This window comes from Pipra filicauda, unplaced genomic scaffold, assembly GCF_003945595.2.
Source record: "Pipra filicauda isolate LSUMZ 115617 unplaced genomic scaffold, ASM394559v2 scaffold35_size7292922_pilon, whole genome shotgun sequence".
Lineage (NCBI taxonomy): Eukaryota > Metazoa > Chordata > Aves > Passeriformes > Pipridae > Pipra > Pipra filicauda.
The window spans coordinates 6,903,221-6,924,031 of NW_024104487.1; the positions used below are offsets into that span (position 1 = coordinate 6,903,221).

The following is a 20,811-nucleotide window of genomic DNA, read 5'->3' on the forward strand; positions in this document are numbered from 1 at the left end:
CAGTTCAACCAGGGTGTCTCTGATAGTGCTTGTTTATTCCTGAAATACTGGTTCTAGCCTAAGGATTAAGTGCTTGGAAAACAAGTGGTATTACATATTGCTCTTTCACATATTATATATTAATCTCATTGTTGCCAAATTCTTTATTATCTTTTTAGATATTTCACTAACTTTCTGTGTATTGTCACTTGGAAAGATTTCATCCATTTCTAGTGAGATTTAAAGCAGACATGTATTTGAGGTTTAAATAAATATGTTTGAGCTTTAATTTGAGGAAAGGCTAAACCTTCCTTTTCCAAGGTCAGGTTTTGCTACAAACATACGCTTCCAGTGCTGTTTCCTTCAGAGGCAAGTGGTTTGCTGAGGTTTGCAGGTACCAGTGTGCTGGGGAGACTCGGTGCAGTGACCCGAGAGAGCTGGGGAAGTGCAATGTAGGAAAAACTCTCCGTGGTGTGTGTATGAGTACAGAGAAACAGAATGTAAATACATTAAAGGACTCTGTATCACAGATAATCAAATGAACTTGTTCTGACAGTTACTCAACCAGGCAAATAATGTTCATTAAAGTCAAAGGCACTTTTCCCATAGGACAAGGAGACAAACAGATGATGGGCCATTAAAGTATGGATTTGCAAGTGCGGTCAGCAATGATGGCTAAGGACGATCCACCTCTTGATTAGGTGAGTAGAGAAAGCAGCTAACAGAGGGAGTGATCCTCTCCCCAAAAGAGAATGGCATTAGCAAGAGAAAATCAGAACATCTCTCACTGCATCCACACAGCAGCTTTTGCTGAGAAGATGTAGAGAGGAGATGGTGAAAACTTCTGAAGTGAAATGTGGGGGGAAAAAAGAAAACAGAATAAAAAGGGAGAGATTTCTCCCAAAAGTGGGCTGGATTCCTTATAGGAAGATGAGCAATCCATGGGGCCCTTCCTCAGCCATGCTGAATCCAGCTTGATGTGATAATCAATAAAAGTATTTCTGTCTTTGTTGTTCAATTGAATTGCTGCTGCTGTTTAATTACGTAAAGGCGGTGGGTTCTTAGAGCATGGCAGCACTTCATGAGCTAAACAGCAAAGAAACAGAGTTCAAAGCAACACCACCACTCTATGATCTACTGCAAAAAAAATCTGATGTGAAAAGACGACATTTCTTTGTAGCGTTTGTATCTTCTGCTAGTACACAATAGTACTGAGGTCAAGGTGAATGTCCCCTGGTCACATTTCATACATTTAAATCCTTCCTATGTACTAACTAGCCATGCAGTCCTGTCACTGTATTTTCTGGAACACTTACAAATTATTAAATCTCACATTAGATTTTATTTTAGCCAGACTTGGACTAAATCCCCAAAAATATTAACATCCATATTATTTTTTTCTCCGAATAATTTGATTTAGTTCAGTTCTAACCAAATTTTTTGAGACAGTCTGTGTATTGTAAATCCTGTAATGACACCATCTGTGTTTCTTTTTAATATCAGACTTTCTCGGAAAACCACCATACACTTTTTCACGTATTTTGACTACACTGTATTTCATGACATCTCTTGCGCAGCGTAGTGGTAGAAGTTCCAGCTACACAAATTGGTTTAAAATTCTGTTCCTTAAACCTGTGCAGACTATGAAGTACAGACTGAAAATAGCAGAAATCTCTACTTACTCCGCAGGTTCTGTACAGGGAAAGAGCCAGTGCTGCTGGAAGGGGGCAGGGAACATTTCTGGCAGATGCACTCCTTCCCGTTAAAAGTTACCCGGTCGCCTGCAGGGAAAGGCAACCTACAACAGTGCAAACAAAAGGAAACCAGTTACAGTCTCATGCCTTTATCGAAATTAAATATCTTTCCATTAAAGAACTGATTATTACTCTGGCTTCTTTTTCTCTGCTTGCTCACTTCTCGTTCATGGTTTTCCAGCCACATGGAGGCTAAAGTATCAAAGGGACATATCAAACAGACAATTGCAAATTCAGATTCTACAGCTTCTTAGGGAAAAAAAAAATAAATCTCTAAAGATACAAAAACAATGAGCACTCAAGACCAAATCCTTGTATATCTAAGAAACATAGTATCGGCCAGGGTTGATTGCTAACAGGATCAGTTACAGAATGAAAATAAAATTGGCATTACAAGGAGTAAGTACAGGCAAATGTGGCTGCTCTTATGTTGTTAAAATGCTACATGAGAGTGATGACTTTTCTACATTAAAAAACCAGCACTTTTCCTCCCAACTTTTACCATATCAAGGTCCTTCTCTTAATCTATGTGCTCCAAAAGCAAATGCTGGTGGAACATTCAAAGGAGAAAACGTATGCCAGTTATAAAACCCACAGTGACTACATTACTTGTTTGCTCTACTCAACAACAGCTCTCCTTGCACTTAATTAAATCCTTCCTTTTTATCAATGTCCTTAAAACAAAAAGCTTTCCGCCGTGTGCTTTCTTGTTTGGGCACAGAAACTGCTGAGGTTTTTTCTCTAAGGGGACCAGATGGACAAATCACTTCATATGCAGCAAAGGATGGTGAGGATTTAGAAACATATTTCACTCCACCCAAAGCTCATGTCCAACTAAATCCCAAGCAAGCTATCAAAATATGGCTTAAGTGGGGCACAAACATAACACAGACCTTCTGCCTCATGGTGAGTTCCATCTGATCAGATTATTTCATTAGCATTTCATTAAAACTCTGCATGGCATTTCCCCACAAATGCTATCAAATTCATACCAATTGAGAGGTTGTCTCACTACAAGAGCTGTACAGATACTTCTTCCTAAACTTAAACATTATTTTGCTCCCTAAACCACCACCTAAGAGTGGCTTATTCTACATTTGAATTGCATTTAAAAGAAATTTATTATGAAGATAGAGAACAAAAGCAATGCTATCCTTTCTTTCTATATAATGTTACTGAAATCTATTTGAAATCAGCTAAATAAGTGTTCAGCTCTGCCATCCATTTTGGACCATTGGCAATAATTCAAAAATCATGAGGACACATGGAGTTTAAATATTATTATATTTTTGGATATCTGATAATGAATTCTGATTTTCACCTTTTCTTTTCCCTGTGCTAATGACTTTATACTCCAAATACTTGCAACCTCTTCACTTACCTAAAGGTAAGGAAAAATATTTTATGGAAATAAACTTTTAAATTGTTTTGATCTTTGACACAACTAAATGCTCCATGTATGATTCTGGCAGAAACAACCCCAACGCCATGCTAGGTGTCCTAAATTTCCATCAATTTAGGAGAGGATTTTCTACCATGAATTTTAGTCAATAACCTAATCAGAAGACAACACTGTCTCTAGTGTGACAGACAGGATGTGATGGAGCCACACTCTAGTGAGCAAGTCTGTCCTGTCTTGCAGCAATCCAGCAGCAGCAAGCTCATGTCTTATGTAAAGAAAAAATAATTATTTTTAGTCATAACTGTTTGTAACAGATTTTTATATTTCTTTAAGTCAGAGAAACTTCTAATACGTGGAATAATAAAAGGTTTTCATGAACATCACAACAAAGTTGAGTTTGGAAAGGACCTTTGGAGCTCATCTGGTCCAATCCAGAATTTATTCAAATGAAAGTACATACATTTGAATAAAAATTAGTAAATGTGATATAATTCCATACAGATAATACAAATTAATGACTAATTACCAAAAATTGTCTCAAAAATGGAGTAATATAATTAAAATACTGTCCTAGTTTTCTACTGCCAATGTGAAAGAAACCATTTAATCATGTTTTCATTGTAACAAAATATTACAGAATCAAGTCTACAACTTAGCACTATTAATTGACATGGAAAGACACAAGCCAAGGCATGTCAACTGTTCCAGAACTGAGACAAGAACTTGTAATTGATCTCCTACATGTTTTCAAGAAGACATCTCACCTTGATTTACAGATAGACACAGAGTTATTATAAACACTGATAATCTGCTCCAGATTAAACCCCCACAAAACCAGTAACCTGCTCCACTGATACAATCACACTACATTCACTGCCACACAACTACTCTGGCATCTTTCATTCTTATGCACAATTGCATGCCCTGGGCAGGATATTACCTTCAACAGTGTTTTGCCAAAGTCTGTATGGACACAAGACTGGGACTCAGCTAATGACCCAACCAGGCTCTCATGAGGTGTCTCAGTAAAACAGAAGGCTTTGCACCATTAATAATCCTGGGGATGGTGATGTACTGGGAGCTGTGAGCAATTCACTGCTCTAAAGAATGACCATGACTACTGAGCAGTCTTGTATCTGGTATATTAAGAGCAGTAGTCAGAGGTGAGGTTAATATATCTTATTGACTCAGTGATATGCCTAATAAAGATCCAGCTGAACTTCCAGCTGAACAGAGAAGCCCATCTTAAACAGATGCACCAAGCAGCAAGTAAACCAGAAGCAGGGACTGACCACTTAGAACTGGCTCATCTACATTAAGCAACTAGACAATCTAAAAAGAAATAAGTTAAAACCAGAAGGGAAGAATATGATAACTGACCTCCTACGGCTCAAAGACAGAACCAGGTAGATGACACCTACAAACACACCAAAGCCCACAGGCACCACAGAATGTCACAGAGTTTCCTCAGAGGGCAGGGCATGTGGGGGCTTTCCTAGCCCATAAACACATACTTGGTTTATTTTCTAAGAGTTTAGTAGCTAATCACAGTGCTCTTCCATTCCAATGGGACAGGGCAATAATTTCAATTCTTTATTGTTTTCCAAATCTGCAAGATACCTTGTGTGGGAAACCAAACAGATGTTCAACCCAGAAAACCCCAAAAAAATCTTCCTTGGAAAGGAAGGTACAATCAAAGGTACAGACAGACATATCCTTCCCTCACAGGTCTTCTAAACCAATAAATAAGTCTCAGAGTTTGCTTCACTGTCTTGTTCACTGGGAATCCAGAATTCATACCCAACACATTTGTCAGTATTTCTGTAACAGCTGACCTCTCCCTTTCACAAGCAGCTCTGCTTGAGAATTTCAACGCCAATAGGAGTGACGGCACAACAGAAGGTGGTATCAGTCAATTAACAAGGTTTCAGTTTCTGAGTTCTTTAACTTGTGAGCAGGACTATATATAGAATTTTAGGTTAAGAGCAGTGTATCTGCCTTCAAATACAATGATATCTCACCACCAGTCACCCACTGAACATTGCTAGGTATTGCTGAAACCAGGACAGGGTTTTAATTAGCTACTTATCCTTTAATAAATATTCAGTGAGATTTTCACAGTTGGATAATCTATTTTTAAAATGAGAATTAAGAGCATCTTTAAAGCAGCTCTCTGAAATGGTTTGTAGAATTTTAACACATCTATGATTCATTTCCCAATGAATTTTGTTTTAGCAATCTGCCTACAATATTTGTAAACCCAGAAAAAAACTGGAGGTCATAAAAAAATATTATATTGTAAAACATCAAATCATCATCAGCCTAATCCAGGGTTAACTGTGTGCTGACAGTCAGGTCCTTGTCTTGTCCTTTTATGCACCATGCCTCAATCTATGCAGCTGTGGGCAAGTAATTTCAAGCTTTCTGGGACAAAAGAAAATATTAAGTTTTATTCAGAGCAGATAGATGGCCTTCTATTCTTTATACTGCCAGTCTAACTCTGTGGTTGAACAGTCAACTAAATTTGATATACAAAAATTAACAGAAGCATATACTGTCAGGGCTGTGGGGAGACCAAAGCTATTAATTTCAGTAGCTGACTGCAGTTACACTAGGTCAGGTGTAATGTCAGACTGCAACCTAAGGACCTAAGGATCAAATTCTGCTCTAACTTGTACCTGGTACAATCACATCCCTCAAGGTTGCTCCATAGGGACAAATTCGACCCAGGGGGTTAAAACTGATAATACAAAGTAGATATTATGTGCTATCTACTGTCTACATGAATTTTACCCAGGGCAAATGCTAAGTCCTCAAACCAGGGAAGAACAACCCCATACACCAGTACACCACAGGGGTTAATCAGCTGAAAAGCATAAAAAGATGTAGTGGTCCTGGTGGACACCATGTTGGATATGAGCCTGCTGAGTGTCCCTGCAGCAAAGAAGGCCAACCAAATCCTGGGATGCATTAGTGTAGTCAGCAGGTCCAGGCATGAGATCTTCCCTTCTGTTCCTTATTTAAGAGACTGCAGTGGTACCATCTTGGGCTCCTCAGGACAAGATTTACTGGGGGGAGATGAGGGAAGGTGTCCGGGTCCAGAGCTGCAGCACGGGATACATGGACAAGGGCTGCAGGAGATGTACCTGTGCAGCCTTAAAATGCTCAGGGGAGATCTTATTGCAGTCTAAAACTACCTGATGATGTGCATATGGAATTGGAGCCATGCTCTTCTCAAAGGCACAGAGCGAAAGGACAAGAGGCAGCAAACATAAATTGGAACATGGGAAATGACAACTCAATATAAGGAAAAAAAAATTGAGCTTGTTCAATGCTGGAACACACTGTTCAGAGTCTGTTGGATCTCCATCATCAGAAACATATTAAATGAATGCCATCAGCAGCCTGCTCAAACTGGATTTGCTTTAAGCCAGGGGCTGGACCACAGGAGCCTCACAGATCCCTCCCATCTGACATTACTCTAGGGCTATAGGTACGCTCCATACAGAGTCATAGAATCCTGGAATCATTCAGGTTGGAAAAGACCTCCAAGATCATCAAGTCCAATCTTTGACCAAATACCACCATGCCCACTAAACAACGTCATGTAGTGTCATGTTTACTTGGTTTTTGGATGCTTCCAGGGATGGTGACTCCACCACTTCCCTGGGCAGCCTGTTCCAATGCTTAACCACCCCTTTGAGTGAAAAAACTTTTCCTAATATCCAACCTGAACCTCCCTTGGCGCAACTTAAAGACAATTCCTCTTGTCCTATCTCTAGTTGCCTGGGAGAAGAGGCCGACTCCCACCTCAATACAACCTCCTTGAAGATAGTTGTGGAGCAATAAGGTCTCCCCTGAGCCATCTTTTGTCCCGACTAAATAACTCCAGTACCCTCAGCCACTCCTCATAGGACTTATATCCCAGACTCTTCCCCTGAAGAGCAACAGACCCTAAACCTGAAGAGCTGCACAACACCACTCCTTTGTTCACAAAGAACCATATATTAATAAATATATTTGGGTTAGAGTCAAAATGCCAAGAACACTCAGTCTGATTTCAAAATCTTGGTCTCAACATCCAGATGAAGAAGACCACTTCATGAGATGCCTTAAGAAGCACCTGGTACTGCTTAAGTGGGAAACAAACCCTTTCCAAATTCAGCATCCCTATAAAAAGTGAGAAATTAAAAAGCTTTAGCATATTCAAAAAGTCTGACATCAGTGCTATGTTTAAGAATGAACTGAATTTGAACTTCTAATTTTCAGTATTATGCTAGTTTCCTAAAGCGTACCTACACAAAAGATCTCAGCTTCTTTCTAGAAATAGCAGTGTTATCCTTTGTTGAAAAAAAACCTGCCTGGCAACAATGAATTACCTTCTTGAAGATAGTAAAAATATAAATTTGTTGAGAGCAGTTTTAGACCTGAGTTTGGCACAAAACCCCTTGAAGACTATATGTAGCTGCCTCTTGCCACTCCACACACTGTTAACCTCTACATGGCACATTTTCAGCTTCTGTCAATCTGCTGTTTCAAGAGAAAACTTTCTAAACTCAGAAAAACACATAATTTAGATATCCAAATTTTATAAAGCAAACACGAACCTGTCTTCTTATTGACCTGGGATGTATGTGCTCATCTATTCACCAGAGAGAAAAGTTGTCCTTCTCTCTTTACCATTTACGTCACAATTTTTTTCAACTTTTAGCTATAAGAATATTGAAATTTAACAGATAACTATTATATACACTCCTCCAGCTGGGTGCATACCCTCCCCCCCAACTTTACTAAATATATTAACCCATAAAACCAAACTCCAGCTCATCAGTAACATTGAAATCACAGCCTATGTGATTTCAACATTATACAAACCATACATATGTTTAATGAATCTATATAACTTCTTAACACACTAAGACGTCTCCTGAAAATTCTGTTTTTAGAAGTATTATCACCGATATGACAACACATTTCTTTTTGGAAAACTCAGTGCCCTGCCCCTTCCCATCCTGCATAAGAGCCACACTGTCCTGTCTCTGACAGCCATATAAGAAGTATGTGCAGAATTTTAATAAACCTCAGCTTCTATTGCTACAGCCAGCTTCAGTTTTCTCCCTCTTTCTGTTTCACTTTTACAAACACGTGAAGCTTTTGGAGGCAATGTCTTTGGCAACCCTCTGGAGGACACAGCTCCTTCCAATTAATGAAGCTGCAAGAGTAAGACTGCTCACCCACTTCCTGGGAATTCACTGTAAGTATTTAATCTGCAACAGTTTTCAGGCTATGTTGTTATTCTTCCACTCATTCCTAGTTTTAGGCATTATCATCAAAAACCACAACAGTTTCACTGGACTATGAACAGCACTGGAAGAAGAAGGGATTTATGCCAGCAGAGCAAACGTGCAATTAAAACCTGAATTTTTTTAAGAGCCACCTGGTCAAAACAAGATAGAGAGAAACAATCAAATAGAATGGCACATTAAACTGTACTTTTAATAGTTTTTCTCTGAATATCAATTTTTTTTCAGATTTTGACTTGTGGAAGTCCTGGAAGCATCTGACTCCCAAAGGATGCCCAGGGATGACCTGGGTTTCTGACACACCAGCTTTTTCACAGAGTAGGGCAGCAGTTTATGAATGCACTGCAGAGGGTACCAGGGAATAAAGCTCTTCTCTGTAACACTGGGCCATGTGGCATGCAACAGTAGTAATATCAGGAGCTCCAGGAGACAAGCAGGCTTGGATTATGGACTTTTTCCCACTGCTTCAGCTAGCTAGATTTTCTCACTGCTGCTACCATCTGAAGTAATATACACTTCCCACTTGTTTCTATTCAAATCTTGTCTTCTCTGAAAATATGAAAAAAAGGAGTTGCTACTGTCACTGGTTTACTATTCAATGTTTAAAAGTGTTACTTCAGCAGCTACAGAAATATATGGGTTGTAGAAGTGCTCATTTAAGGCATTTAACAATCGTGCAACATTCTGGAGACACGTGTCATGAGTGTAAAGTGCCTTCTGCTGCCAGTGTTTTCATGCTGAAGATGGTAAGAGCCTGGCTTGGTTTCTATGAGAGCGGGATCAGCCCCACTGGCAGGCAGTCACCACCTCTCAAGTCCACACCATTCTGGAAGTCAGGTGCTGGAATACAGCACCCACATTAAAGTCCAGCTATAAAAGGCAATGCCAGATGCATCATGGGCCAACTGCTTCAGACAGTGTGCTTTGGCCCAGTACTTAAGGCTTCTGCCCATCTATAAGAAAGGAGGACACAAACGGTTCTCCTGACTCTTCCCACCCAAGGAAATGCCACGGTAGAGGGCTTTACAATCCTGTATGCAAAATCAAATGGCTCTAATTTTCTTTCCTTTTACTATCACTGTTTTTTTAAACAAACAAACAAGTTCTTTTTTTTGCTTAAATCACATGTATTTATAGTCTGCTCACCTTATTTTTACTGAGGACGTCACTCAATAAAATAAATGCTGATGATATTTAGATAGGACATTCTTTACCATAAAAAACATAAGTTATGTGTGGCTTACAATGACCCAGGTAATCGAAGCAGTGCTGATTTAAAGCCTATAAACAGATGACAGGATTCTTCTGTTGCTCTGCACCACAAATCAGTGTTACAACCCCCCTGGGAGACACTAATTGAATCCTGCAAGTCAGCAGGGCATTAGCTGGCTCTGATGAAGACAATATGAATTTGTGTGTCCTGCTAAGGAAAGCAACAGAAGGAAATCTGGGTCTCTCTACTGAAGTTTTCAATAGCAATAATTAGAAACAGTGAAATAGCATTTAATACAACTATTTAGTTATACAGAACATTAGGCTACAATATTACTGTATCGGGAACTTCATTTTTAAAAGCTTCACCACACATGATATTTGTAGCATGAATTTCACAGTACTGCAATTCAGCTCACCTGAATTCTTAGATACTTAAAAATAAATAGTTTAGTAATCAAGAAAATTATTCCAAATTTCCAGGGAGATGAGACAAATTGTACCACCAAGCTCCAAACCATCAGCTGAAGGACTGATAAATACAGCAGGAGTTAGTGTATCCAACAGCCTGACTGAAAGCAGTTAGGTACCAAGCTGCTAAGTACAGTAACACACAGGTAAATAATTTATGCCTGAATGCTAAGCCCTAAGGGTGTGGCTGAGAATACAAGTGCATTTAGCAGGAAAAAGAGAATGAACCAGTTCTTTGATTTCTCTTAAATGAAAAAGTACCTTGCTTTACAGAAGGTACTAGTGCTAAGAATAAAGGTACCAAGAATTAGCTGTGCTCATGTGTAGAAGGGCTGTAACACTGCCAGGCTGCAGGCCAAGAGCACTTGCAGTCAGATCTCACTTACGAGATCCATTTGAAATAATTTTTCCTCCCGTTAAAAAAAGAAAAATAAAAAAAAAGATTTTAGCTTTTTCTGTTACCTTTGCTTTTCATGTTTGTTTAAAGTATCCAAAGAGAAAAGATGTCCTATTACACAGCAAAACTTGGCCAAAATTTAATATAATAAAGGCTTGTCAATCTCACGAGTCTTCCCCTTAGCATGGCTATTTAATTATTCCTGCAATTGCTTTATTAAATCGAGATCCTGCCATGAGCCACAGCTGTTGTGGAATTTGAAGTCTTGCTTCTACGTCAGCACAGGAGGACATCTGAGCTCAGCAGCCCCACAGGCCAGGCAGGTTTGGGTGGCAGACGGCCACAGCGACACGGACACGCTGGTTTTGGACTGCACAGTCACCTGCATGAGCCACCAGGACATAGACATGGTGCATCAGTGCCTCGTTGTGCTTTCCCTTTCAAAGTGGGGTTACTTTTCTTGTACCGATAAAGGCCAGAAAAATTACTGCAGCATTTTCATTTGCTACAAAATCCTGTAACACCACATTTCCTGAAGGTTTAGTGGACTTCAGGCTTCTTGCCCAAGTCTTCAATAGATTTGTTTGTGCTATTTCCATACAAGAGGATTATGATGCAGGTCAAATGGAAAACATCAGTCGCTTGTAGTGCCGAGTCTGTGACCTGCGTGGGAAATGATCCCCCTGAACTACACTGGGGTTTAGTGGGGAAAAAGCTCAGATGCTGTGTCACTTGTCACGCTCATGGCTAATGGAGATCCTTGGTGAAATCCAACACGTGTTCCTGAGCCCAGGACCTTTCTGTCCTATTTTAAATGGTTCTTGAAGTTTCTGGGAAGAAGCACTGTGAAACTTCACTTTAAATCTATTAATATGGTGTCCAGCTGGCTCACTGAAGAGAGCCACTGGCATTGGAATCCTTTGTAAGTTCAGTCAACAACTGACGAAACAGCAGACACCAGAAAAATAAGGCAACATTTGGGACAAAAGGTCTGACGGTAAAGGCAGTGGCAGTTTTTAAAGTACTTTGAAAACCTCAGACATAAGATACCACAAACCAGAAAAAAACATTTGGAAAAAAGGGAGGTACTCAAAGTTTTCAGATTTTTTACTTTTTTTTTTTTTAGTTTGGCAATTTTTTAAGGAGTGGATAACAGAAAGCAGAATTTTTTTTCCCATCTATAGGCTATAGGTTTGAATGCCTGGCATCCCTCTTTCAAAATCTAGCTTTTAAATGAAACAGAACTTCATGTAGAAAACATACCTGCAGACAGCACACACAAAACAGTCCGGGTGATAGGTTTTGCCCAGTGCTGAGACCACTTCTCCCTCAATGAACTGATCACAACTGAAGCACCGTGTGCCATAGAGTCTCTGGTAGTCCAAAGTACAGATGTAGTCTCCCTGCCTCACAAAAAATCCTCCTTGAGCCAGGTCACATCCACAAGCTGCAGAAAGAGAAAATGCAGACTCAGCAGGCTGAAAAAGCAAAGCTCATGATCTAAGACAATTCTGATTTTTCATCTATGGTTCCTAGTGGAATATTTAAGCTCTTCATCAAACAGGTTTATGATCACAGAACAGCTATGCATCTGAAAATCACTACTTTTACAGTAAATTACATCAGTCATGTATTTTGTACATTAATAGTTTGGATTTATTTCATGTAAAAATATTAACTTCAGTGCAGTGGCTACAAGTACAAAGTTAAGGTCCGTAGGAGCTGAGTTCAGGGTTAGCATATACAACACCCAACATATTTAAGAGGTTAAAGGAAATGCATAAAGGATATAAACCTTCAAAATCTAAAGCTCCAGTGTTACAAAGAAACTTCTCTGACAGATTACAGGTGTCTGATATTCCTCCTGAACACAAAAGTGGTTAAAATACTGCTCTCTCTAAACAGGGGATCTGATGCACATGGCAACTGCTGTAATCTTCCACAAGGTTATGAGATCCTTTTTTTTAAATCAGATCTTACGTTCACCTGATAAATGTCACTCACCAAGCATGAACTGGAGGCACCTCCAGAGCCATCTGCTCCTGGTAAAAGTAGAGTTTTAATCCTACCTGTCAATTTCTATTTTTTAAGCTAAATCTGTAGGAAAGGGTTAATGTTGATCAACCAAAGACTTGTAAGACTATTCAGGGGCTTTCTCTGTTGCAACAAGGATGGAGCTAGGCTGGTATTTTAAGAACATTTTTAAGATGGGAGAGATACAGTGGTCTGGTGAAGTCATATAGAAGTACACAGAGATGTAGAAGATGATCCTCATCCATATGGACCAGAATCCTTAAAAACAGACTTGATTTGATTTATATAAGGAGAATTGGACTTCAAAATGGTGATTCTGCTGCTGTGCTGACTACTACTTTACTCCAAGTCACAGCATCATACTTGTTACTATATACTTCTGCTCCTGGGGGTGTTCATTTAGGAATGTGTTTCCATCAGCAAATGATGCTTCCAGTCAAACAACGCTGAACAGAACTGCGGCACTGTCACTACTCACATACAGTACAGAAGAAGAGTGGGAACATTGCTTATCAAATTTGGACTGCATGTACAAAACACTGCAATGTTGCTCAATGCCTTTGTCCCAAAATAGCAGAAGTATCCACACTTCTAAAGCTGAACATTGAGATTTCTGCTTAGGTACCTGGGAGTCCACAGGCACTTTGGTTTTTAAATGTCAACTCCCACTAAAGCCTCTTTGCAATGACAGAATCAGTCATCTTGCACCTAAACTACGAGAAATTAGTCCAGCAGGAATGCTCAAGGCACAAAATAACACACAGAACACAGAAACCCCAAGAAAGCACAGGATCCTGAACATTCATTCAAAAACACATACAATCACCCACCCCTTTTTTATCATCTTTCTTAACCATAGCACAGCAGGGCTGGGCTCAAGGCCCTCTTTAAACCCTGAGTGGGCATTTAAGTTCTCATCATTCTCCCTGTAGATGGCCTCAATCACTAGGTGACAGAAAACAACAATCATGCTGAAACTGTATTAGTGCATGGTCAAGAATTGAAGAACTATGGCTTAACTAATCTTTCTTCTAAGTCAAAACAATTCCAATTATATTGCCCGTGCCATGGACAACAACTAGGGATTAGATGATTTATCTTGCATTTCATTGTTCATGTCCTTTATCCCACAGGTTTTACATATTTGCTTTAACGTTTTTATTTCTCACCCTTGTCCTAATTTTTGCTAAGGATGTGCTTTTTAAACAGACTTTCAAAAAAACCCAGCATGACTTGCTGAATATCATGAGTTTCTTTCAGCCTATATATTTCACCTAGGTATATACTGGTGTGACAGAAGCACAGATCAACTATGGATTTAAGATGATGCTGAACAGCATGCTGAACTGATACTAATGATGCCCTAGAGTAGTTTCAAATTATATCAGACAGTGTTTAAACTTGCAGAGTGGATCATAAGAGAAAAAAAGTAAAGGACATAATTGGTTTCCTGAAGTGAGAAAGGAGGGGTCATGTCCCTATATATGTTTCTTTATGGCCATAGTGGCACATCTTACTGTAGTGCACCTGGACAAAGGCACCAAGAACTGCTGTGAGCAACAAGGCAGGCACTGATCCACACATTTTGGTCTGCATCACCCCAGAGGGACTTGGACCTAGGCTTCCATAACACAAAGAAGATGAGTTGAAAGCCTACCCACAAATTATCTGCCACTTCTCTGTTGTACACTTTTGCCACTGTTCACCAGCTAAAATGAGCTGTAAGCACAAGCAAATCTATATGTTTTTAATGCTGATGTGGGCCCTAAATGGAAGTCAGGCAGGTTCTGTCTCACAGCTGCTAACAAGGCCCTGGTACAGTGTTTGGAGCAGGTGGGATTAGCAACAGTTCTGCCACTGGCATTTGGTGACACTTTGTCTCACCCTGAAGATATCTGCTTTTTTCTGTGCTGTCACCAAGGTTACAACTACTCCAAAGTTGTGTATTGTTCCAAAGCAGTTTAAACTAATGCACTTAATCCTGCCTTCTCGAGAAACCCTGCAGTGAAACTGCAGAGAGACAGAAAAACAAATTATTGGGACTTCAAAATAAAAGCTGAGTTTGGCATCCTCTCATCAGGCCCCTGCCTGCATCAGCATCCCTTCAGCCTCCCTATATGCAAAGAGTGGCTGAATTCACTACGGAAGAACACAAATTCCTCCATATTCATTTGAACAGCAGAATCCTAGAATCCTAGGATGGATTTGCTTGGAAGGGACCTTAAACATCATACAGTTCCAAACCCTCTGCCAGGAGGAGGGACAACTTCACTAGACTAGAAGGTTTCAGCTGAAGCAACCTTACGTGTACCATATTAAAAAAAATAAGTTTCCTTTTAAATGAGAACAGGCTTTTCATGCAGAAACATAAGGTATGTTGTAAAATATTTCTTCAAGGAAAAAAGCTGGGATGCGAAGACATGAAACAGGCATAGCCTGCCACACAAGTCTTTATCTGCACCAGTGATATCAATTTTGATACAAGTTTTCAGTGTTTTAGCATTCCAAAAGGTTTCAAAAATAATTGGTATCTGACTTTGATGCCACCTTTGACCCCCCTAATCTCAGTTCTTGTAAATGGACTTTCCTCCAAACTGATTAACCGTAAGCAAAACTTCTAAAAAAGAGAGTCCATTAATGAGTTTTTGGCTCAGAAAACTGAGCATGGTGGGCTTTGGCCATTTCTTTCCACCTTGTTTTGACACATAAAGACTAAGTATGTGACAGTTGGCGAGATGTAACCCTCTGCAAAGTCTTCATATTTATTCATGAGTGAAGGAAAATCTAGCTCCTAAGTGAAACTGGAACACAGGAGGGAGCCTTCGTGGTGATACTTTCCCTCTTACTCACAGACTCTGCAGAATGGGGGGAAGTCACAGCTCTTTCACAGGCCAAACACTCTTCCCCTGCTCTTCACACATTATTCCACCAACAGCCATAGCTCTAGTCACAAACCCTGGTGTGCTTCCATACTTTTTGAACCATCTGGAACAATTTAACTTGACACCCAGATGACCAGAGAAGAACACAGGGGTTCTAGCTAAATACTGGCTTCGATATTAAAAAAGTCATGGTTCAAGGCTGAGAAGAGTAGTTCTGAAAAGAGACCCACTAGCCATCCCTCAGGTGAGATGCTGTGCCCTTCGCCTACTACTTAAGGTGGACAGAGACGCTGCCCATCTGAGACAATCCTGCACACCTGCAGAGACAAGGAACCAGGGAAAGGAAAGCTGGAGGAAGTCTAGGGAGAATGTTTAAAGGTACCTACCAGATCTTACTCTCCTAGGATAGGAAATCAGTGTTATGTCACAGATCCACTCCTACCCAGCACTTGTCATCCAAAATGAGTATCTGAGGGTAGGGTTATTTATAACCTGGAAACAGTTTTCAGCAATTTCTGGTGTTCATCTTGGTGAAACAAGAAAAGCACTTCAAACATAGCACTTATGTTAATGAAGAGACTAACAGAGTAACTCAGCTGCTTGTCTTGGTATTGCCCTGCTTTAGCATTCCAAAAGGTTTCAATTCCTTATCCGGAACAGTTATAAGCTTTAGGAGTAGTTTTTAAGTAGTGAATAAATAAGTGTTTGTCTCTTCTTATGGTATTCAGCATCAAGACAACACTTGGATGGATGTGCTATGGGACTTGAGGTGAACGGTATCCACAGCATTTTTGAGGAGGGAATCTGAGCATGACTTCCCTGACGACTAGATAATTCCACTCTTCGAGATGGTTTGCAGTTACCTGATACCAAAATACTTCATATATAGATCTGAGGTGTTCCTCTACCGGTTTAGAAACAGACTGCTTTTATCCCCAGCAGAGGGATAGACATGTTACAGACACGTTACTGTCTGTAATAGCACCTGAAGCATCGTCATTTACACAGTGTGATTTCACAGTCAATCTAACTCCATAAGTCTAAGTCCATTACTGGTGGATGAAAAGTTGGACATGAGACAGCAATGTGCATTTGCAGCCTGGAAAGCCAATTGTATCATGGGTTATGTCAAAAGCAGTGCGGCCAGCAGGTCAAGGGAGATGATTCTGCCCCTCTACTGCACTCTTGTGAGCCCCCACCTGGAGGGCTGTGTCCAGCTCTGGGGCCCCCAAATACAAAGGACACAGACCTGTTGGAGCAGGTCTAGAGGAGGATCACAAAGATGCTCAGAGGGCTGGAGTACCTCTCCTATTAAAACAGGCTGAGTTGGGGTTGTTTAGCCTGGAGAAGGGGGGGCTCTGGGGAGACCTTGCAGCAGTCTTCCAGTGCACAAAAGGGGGCCTACGGGAAAGACGGGGACAAACTATTTTTAGAAGGGCCTGTTAAAATAGGACAAGGGGTAATGGTTTTAAACTTAAAGAGGTGCAATTTAGACAGGATATATGGAATAAAATTATTACAATGAGGGTGGTGAAACACTGAAACTGAAACACTGAAACTGTCCAGAGAGGAGGTAGCTGCCCCATCTCTGGAAACATTTAAGGTTGAGTTTAACGGATCCCCAAGCAACTTCATCTAGTTGAAGATGTTTCTGCTTATTGCAGGGGGGTTGGACTAGATGACCTTTAAATGTTTCTTCAAACCCAAACTATTCTATGATTCTGTGAAAATAAATAGCAGCAAATCAATTAATCAATGCATTTTAGGCATGCTGCTATTCCACTACTGTCTGCCATCAGTAGTGGCATGTACTGTACAAACTGCACTGTACAAATATAAAACGCATCTCCATGCTAGCAAATGAGCCTGCTGAAAGCACATTAATCTTTTGGCTGCATGCAGGGCCTAAAAATCTGCTGTGTCCTGAGATGCTCAGAGGATGCAACGCTCACTGTGCTGCTGTACACTACAACAGGCTGTAGCAGCAGTGTGCACTGGTGGTCTTGTCATCCAAACAGTGCTGTTCTCCCTTCAGCCTGCCAGACAATCAAGCAAGTTGCTTATTTGTATCTGCATGTATGGAGCCTATACTTTTCCCTCCCATTTGCTGCCTGATGTAAGCAACCAGGTGTGAATCTAACCAACAGAGGAAAGAGAGGCAAAGACCCTAAAAATAAAAAAAAGGGAACAAAGACCCATTCATAACATTGTTAAAAAGAAAACAAGAAAACGATCTCTAGTTGCTCAGAGCTAAATAAAAGTTTTCTTCGTCAGCACTGTGGCTTTATCTCCATTTCTGTTATTTTCCTCCTTCCATGAGATGGGTGCCAGTGGCTGACTAAGATCCCAAGAATGACATGTAGTACGCTGCCGATATTATTCTCTTTTGGCAGCTAAATTTTATATCTTCATATACCGTAGATGAAGTTTGGGAGCCCATTCTCCAAAAGCCCATGATTATATGTGGTACATTCCTCCTGGCCACTATGTCTGTCAGAAGAAATAGCAACCACCTGGCAAACTTCCACTGCTACAGCTTTGACTTAAGTTTAAACTGACCTGCAATCAACCTGAAGCAGTCTAAGCTTGTTTCTAGAAGATGACTGGGACTATGATACTCCTGTTGCATGGTCTGGTATGGTAAGTCCAGATAAGCTTTTCACAAAGCTTTTGGGGAAGTCTTTCCCAGCTCGAGTTTGCTGGCCATGCAAAATCTGCATGGGAATATCATCCCAATCACCCTCAGTCAATTCACACCTTCTGTCTATAGGTGAGACAGAAATAAGACGGAAGGAAATTTGCAATGGTATATAAACTATATAATCCAATCACTTTTCCTACGCAGGAGTGACCATATCTAAAGTCTTTCCAAACAGATGTCTGTGAAGTCAAGAATACTCAAGCCTGTCAGTCACTGGCAGTGTATTAGCAATAATATCTGAAATACCAGCTATAATCTCAAGGACTTGAATGTCACCTCATTTCGTTACTATCCAGGGCAAACAAAAGCATCAAGCAGCCCCACAAAAGTCTTGGATAGACCTGCTGGCCCCTTTCCCAGCTCCCAACTAGGAAATGCAGGAAGGCAGACAGTTCTGACTGAGGAGAATGATCAACTTTCTGGAGCAGAAAAGATACAGAGAATTGTGGGGATATAGTATATCCATCCTGCAACACTTCACCACAAATATGTAGCACTGATAAAGCTACGAAGGATACAGTGCACAGTGCATCTACACAAGCTCCCAGGCTACAATGGCCATGATGCCCATAAATTAATTTGTAGAGTACACACTTCTGTGCAGGAAAACCCTTAGAGATTCAGAATGCTCTTATGAGATTGATAGAACATTAGAGACTCAGATGTCCTAATTAAAATGAAGGAGAGTTTGGGGAGTTTCCTGTGCACTATGTAACTTTACTCCTGTCATAAGTGGGAAATACACATTGAGAAATTTTTGCATTAGAAAGTGTATTTCTATTTTCCATTTTCCTTTTGGAAAGCAGAGTTTCCCAATAGCTTAAAGAGAGTGTTACTGGGCAAGATCGTCACAGCATTATGTATGTGGTTGTTTAAAGCTATGAAAATAATCCTCAGGAAAACTGGAAAAATTGTCTCTTTTATTTCTTGTTTCTTGTTTATTTCTTGTTTTAAGGACTCAATCTGGTTATTTAAAATTTATAAGCATGTTAAATAGATTTAAGAAACAGAGTAATGTGCTTTTATACATTTTCAACTTAATAGTGCCTTAAGTGTTTATGATAAAATACTGCTGTCACTTGCCAGACTAATTAAAATAGGGTTTTTTTAAAACAAAAAACCCCCTAACAACAACAAAAAACCCCACAAAAAAACCCCAAACAAAACCAAAACAAAAAAACCCAACAAAAAAAACACAGCAAAAAAAAATCACAACCAAAAAGCCTCAACATGTAAAGCAACAACACTAAATATTTTCTGATTTTTTTTAGCAGTTCTTTGGGCACCAGTTACAGGTTTGCAAATTAAGTGCCTGCTCTGACTATGCACAGATATGGCAGATGGTCTTGTGTTAATGAGTTGCAGAAAGTAGGAGGTGGAATAACACCATTGTGGCAGTGATGAATTTTATCCAATAACTCTCTCTGGGTCTCCACACAGGCACCACATCGCCTTAGTGCACTGAAATTCCCAGTAGCTGCTCCAGTGTGGTAGCTGTATCTCTGCTGTGTCCTCATGTGAAAAAGCATGACCTAGACAGGGAGGCCCCCTGCATAAAGGCATCCTTGCACTGACATTTTTTTGTGGGGGAGAAAAGTCTTACTCCAAGAAGAGAACTTGAGTAATTAAAAAAAAAATTACAAGTTTTTCTAATAATAATAATAATTCTGTGACATTATCTAATGTGGGCTGAAATTACATATGTTCAAAACTTCTTTATATGAATAGTGTCTTTACTGCCTGCAAAGCTTATGTTGCCATCCAAAACTCTATGTCAGGCCTAATTTTTAAATGTATTCAGTTTTGTGCTGGTTCTACTTTGATTTCAATCAGGATGAGTTTTACTACTCTCCATTTATTTGGTGCTTTCGTTTAAATCTACCTCAGCATTCCCAGCACAATTAAGCACCTCTCCCAGGTACCTCTCTCTTCCTAATAAGGAACCAGCCCCCTGCAATGCAAACACCTTCTGCACACGGCTGTTTGTGCAGTTTGAATCGTCCCTCAGAAATTTCAGCAATTCCTGCTTTGAAAATCCTATTCATGTTTTTAATGAGCACTTAAGATTTCTACTATATCTTCTCAATCTATGAACTAGAAGGATGCAAATAAGGAGAAAGTCGAGACAATGAAGAGACTAATGAAGAATACAAATAGTAAGAAAATAAAGCAGGGGTATTATGTAACATCCCGAGTATAAAGACAAGAGTAAACACATATAGGTTACATCTAAACCCCAAAAACTTGGTGTATTTAAATGAAACAAATCAAGTTAGAAAACAAAAATAACAGAAGTTTGGCTTCCTGGGATGGATAGTTACTGAAATTTTATTAAGATATTCCTTTACCAATAATCATAACTGTGATTCCTCCTCTGTCCTTTTCACCATGCTTTACTAATATAATATATTCCTTAAATTCATGAAAGATACTCTTAAAAAAAGGTTAATCAGAATCTGGATGAAATATATGCCATGAAATAAAGCTTTTAGTAAAGCGTTGATGTGATTAGTACATGATCAGGACATGAAGGGCTGCAGAATATTCTTAAAGAATGCAAAGAAAGGTTGCAATAAGAACATGATTACAACAAAAGAAAAATTAACCATTACTTTGTTATTGTGGGAGTTTACTAATTGACCAAAAATTTTTCATGCTTCCATACTGAGTTGCTTT

The 20,811-nt window shown here is 39.7% G+C and overlaps 1 protein-coding gene across 11 annotated transcripts in view; it reads right to left on the reverse strand.

Moving 5' to 3' along the window:
• The window catches only part of ABLIM2 (actin binding LIM protein family member 2), a 140,121-nt gene that overhangs the window by 76,548 nt on the left and 42,762 nt on the right, over nt 1-20,811 (reverse strand). For all 11 annotated transcript variants that reach the window (XM_027723667.2, XM_027723668.2, XM_027723661.2 and 8 more), the window contains exons 3-4: nt 11,782-11,965; nt 1,662-1,777 (exon numbers count right to left, since the gene is read on the reverse strand). In XM_027723667.2, coding sequence (XP_027579468.1) covers nt 1,662-1,777; nt 11,782-11,965 — 300 coding nt within the window. The remainder of the gene's footprint in view (nt 1-1,661; nt 1,778-11,781; nt 11,966-20,811) is intronic.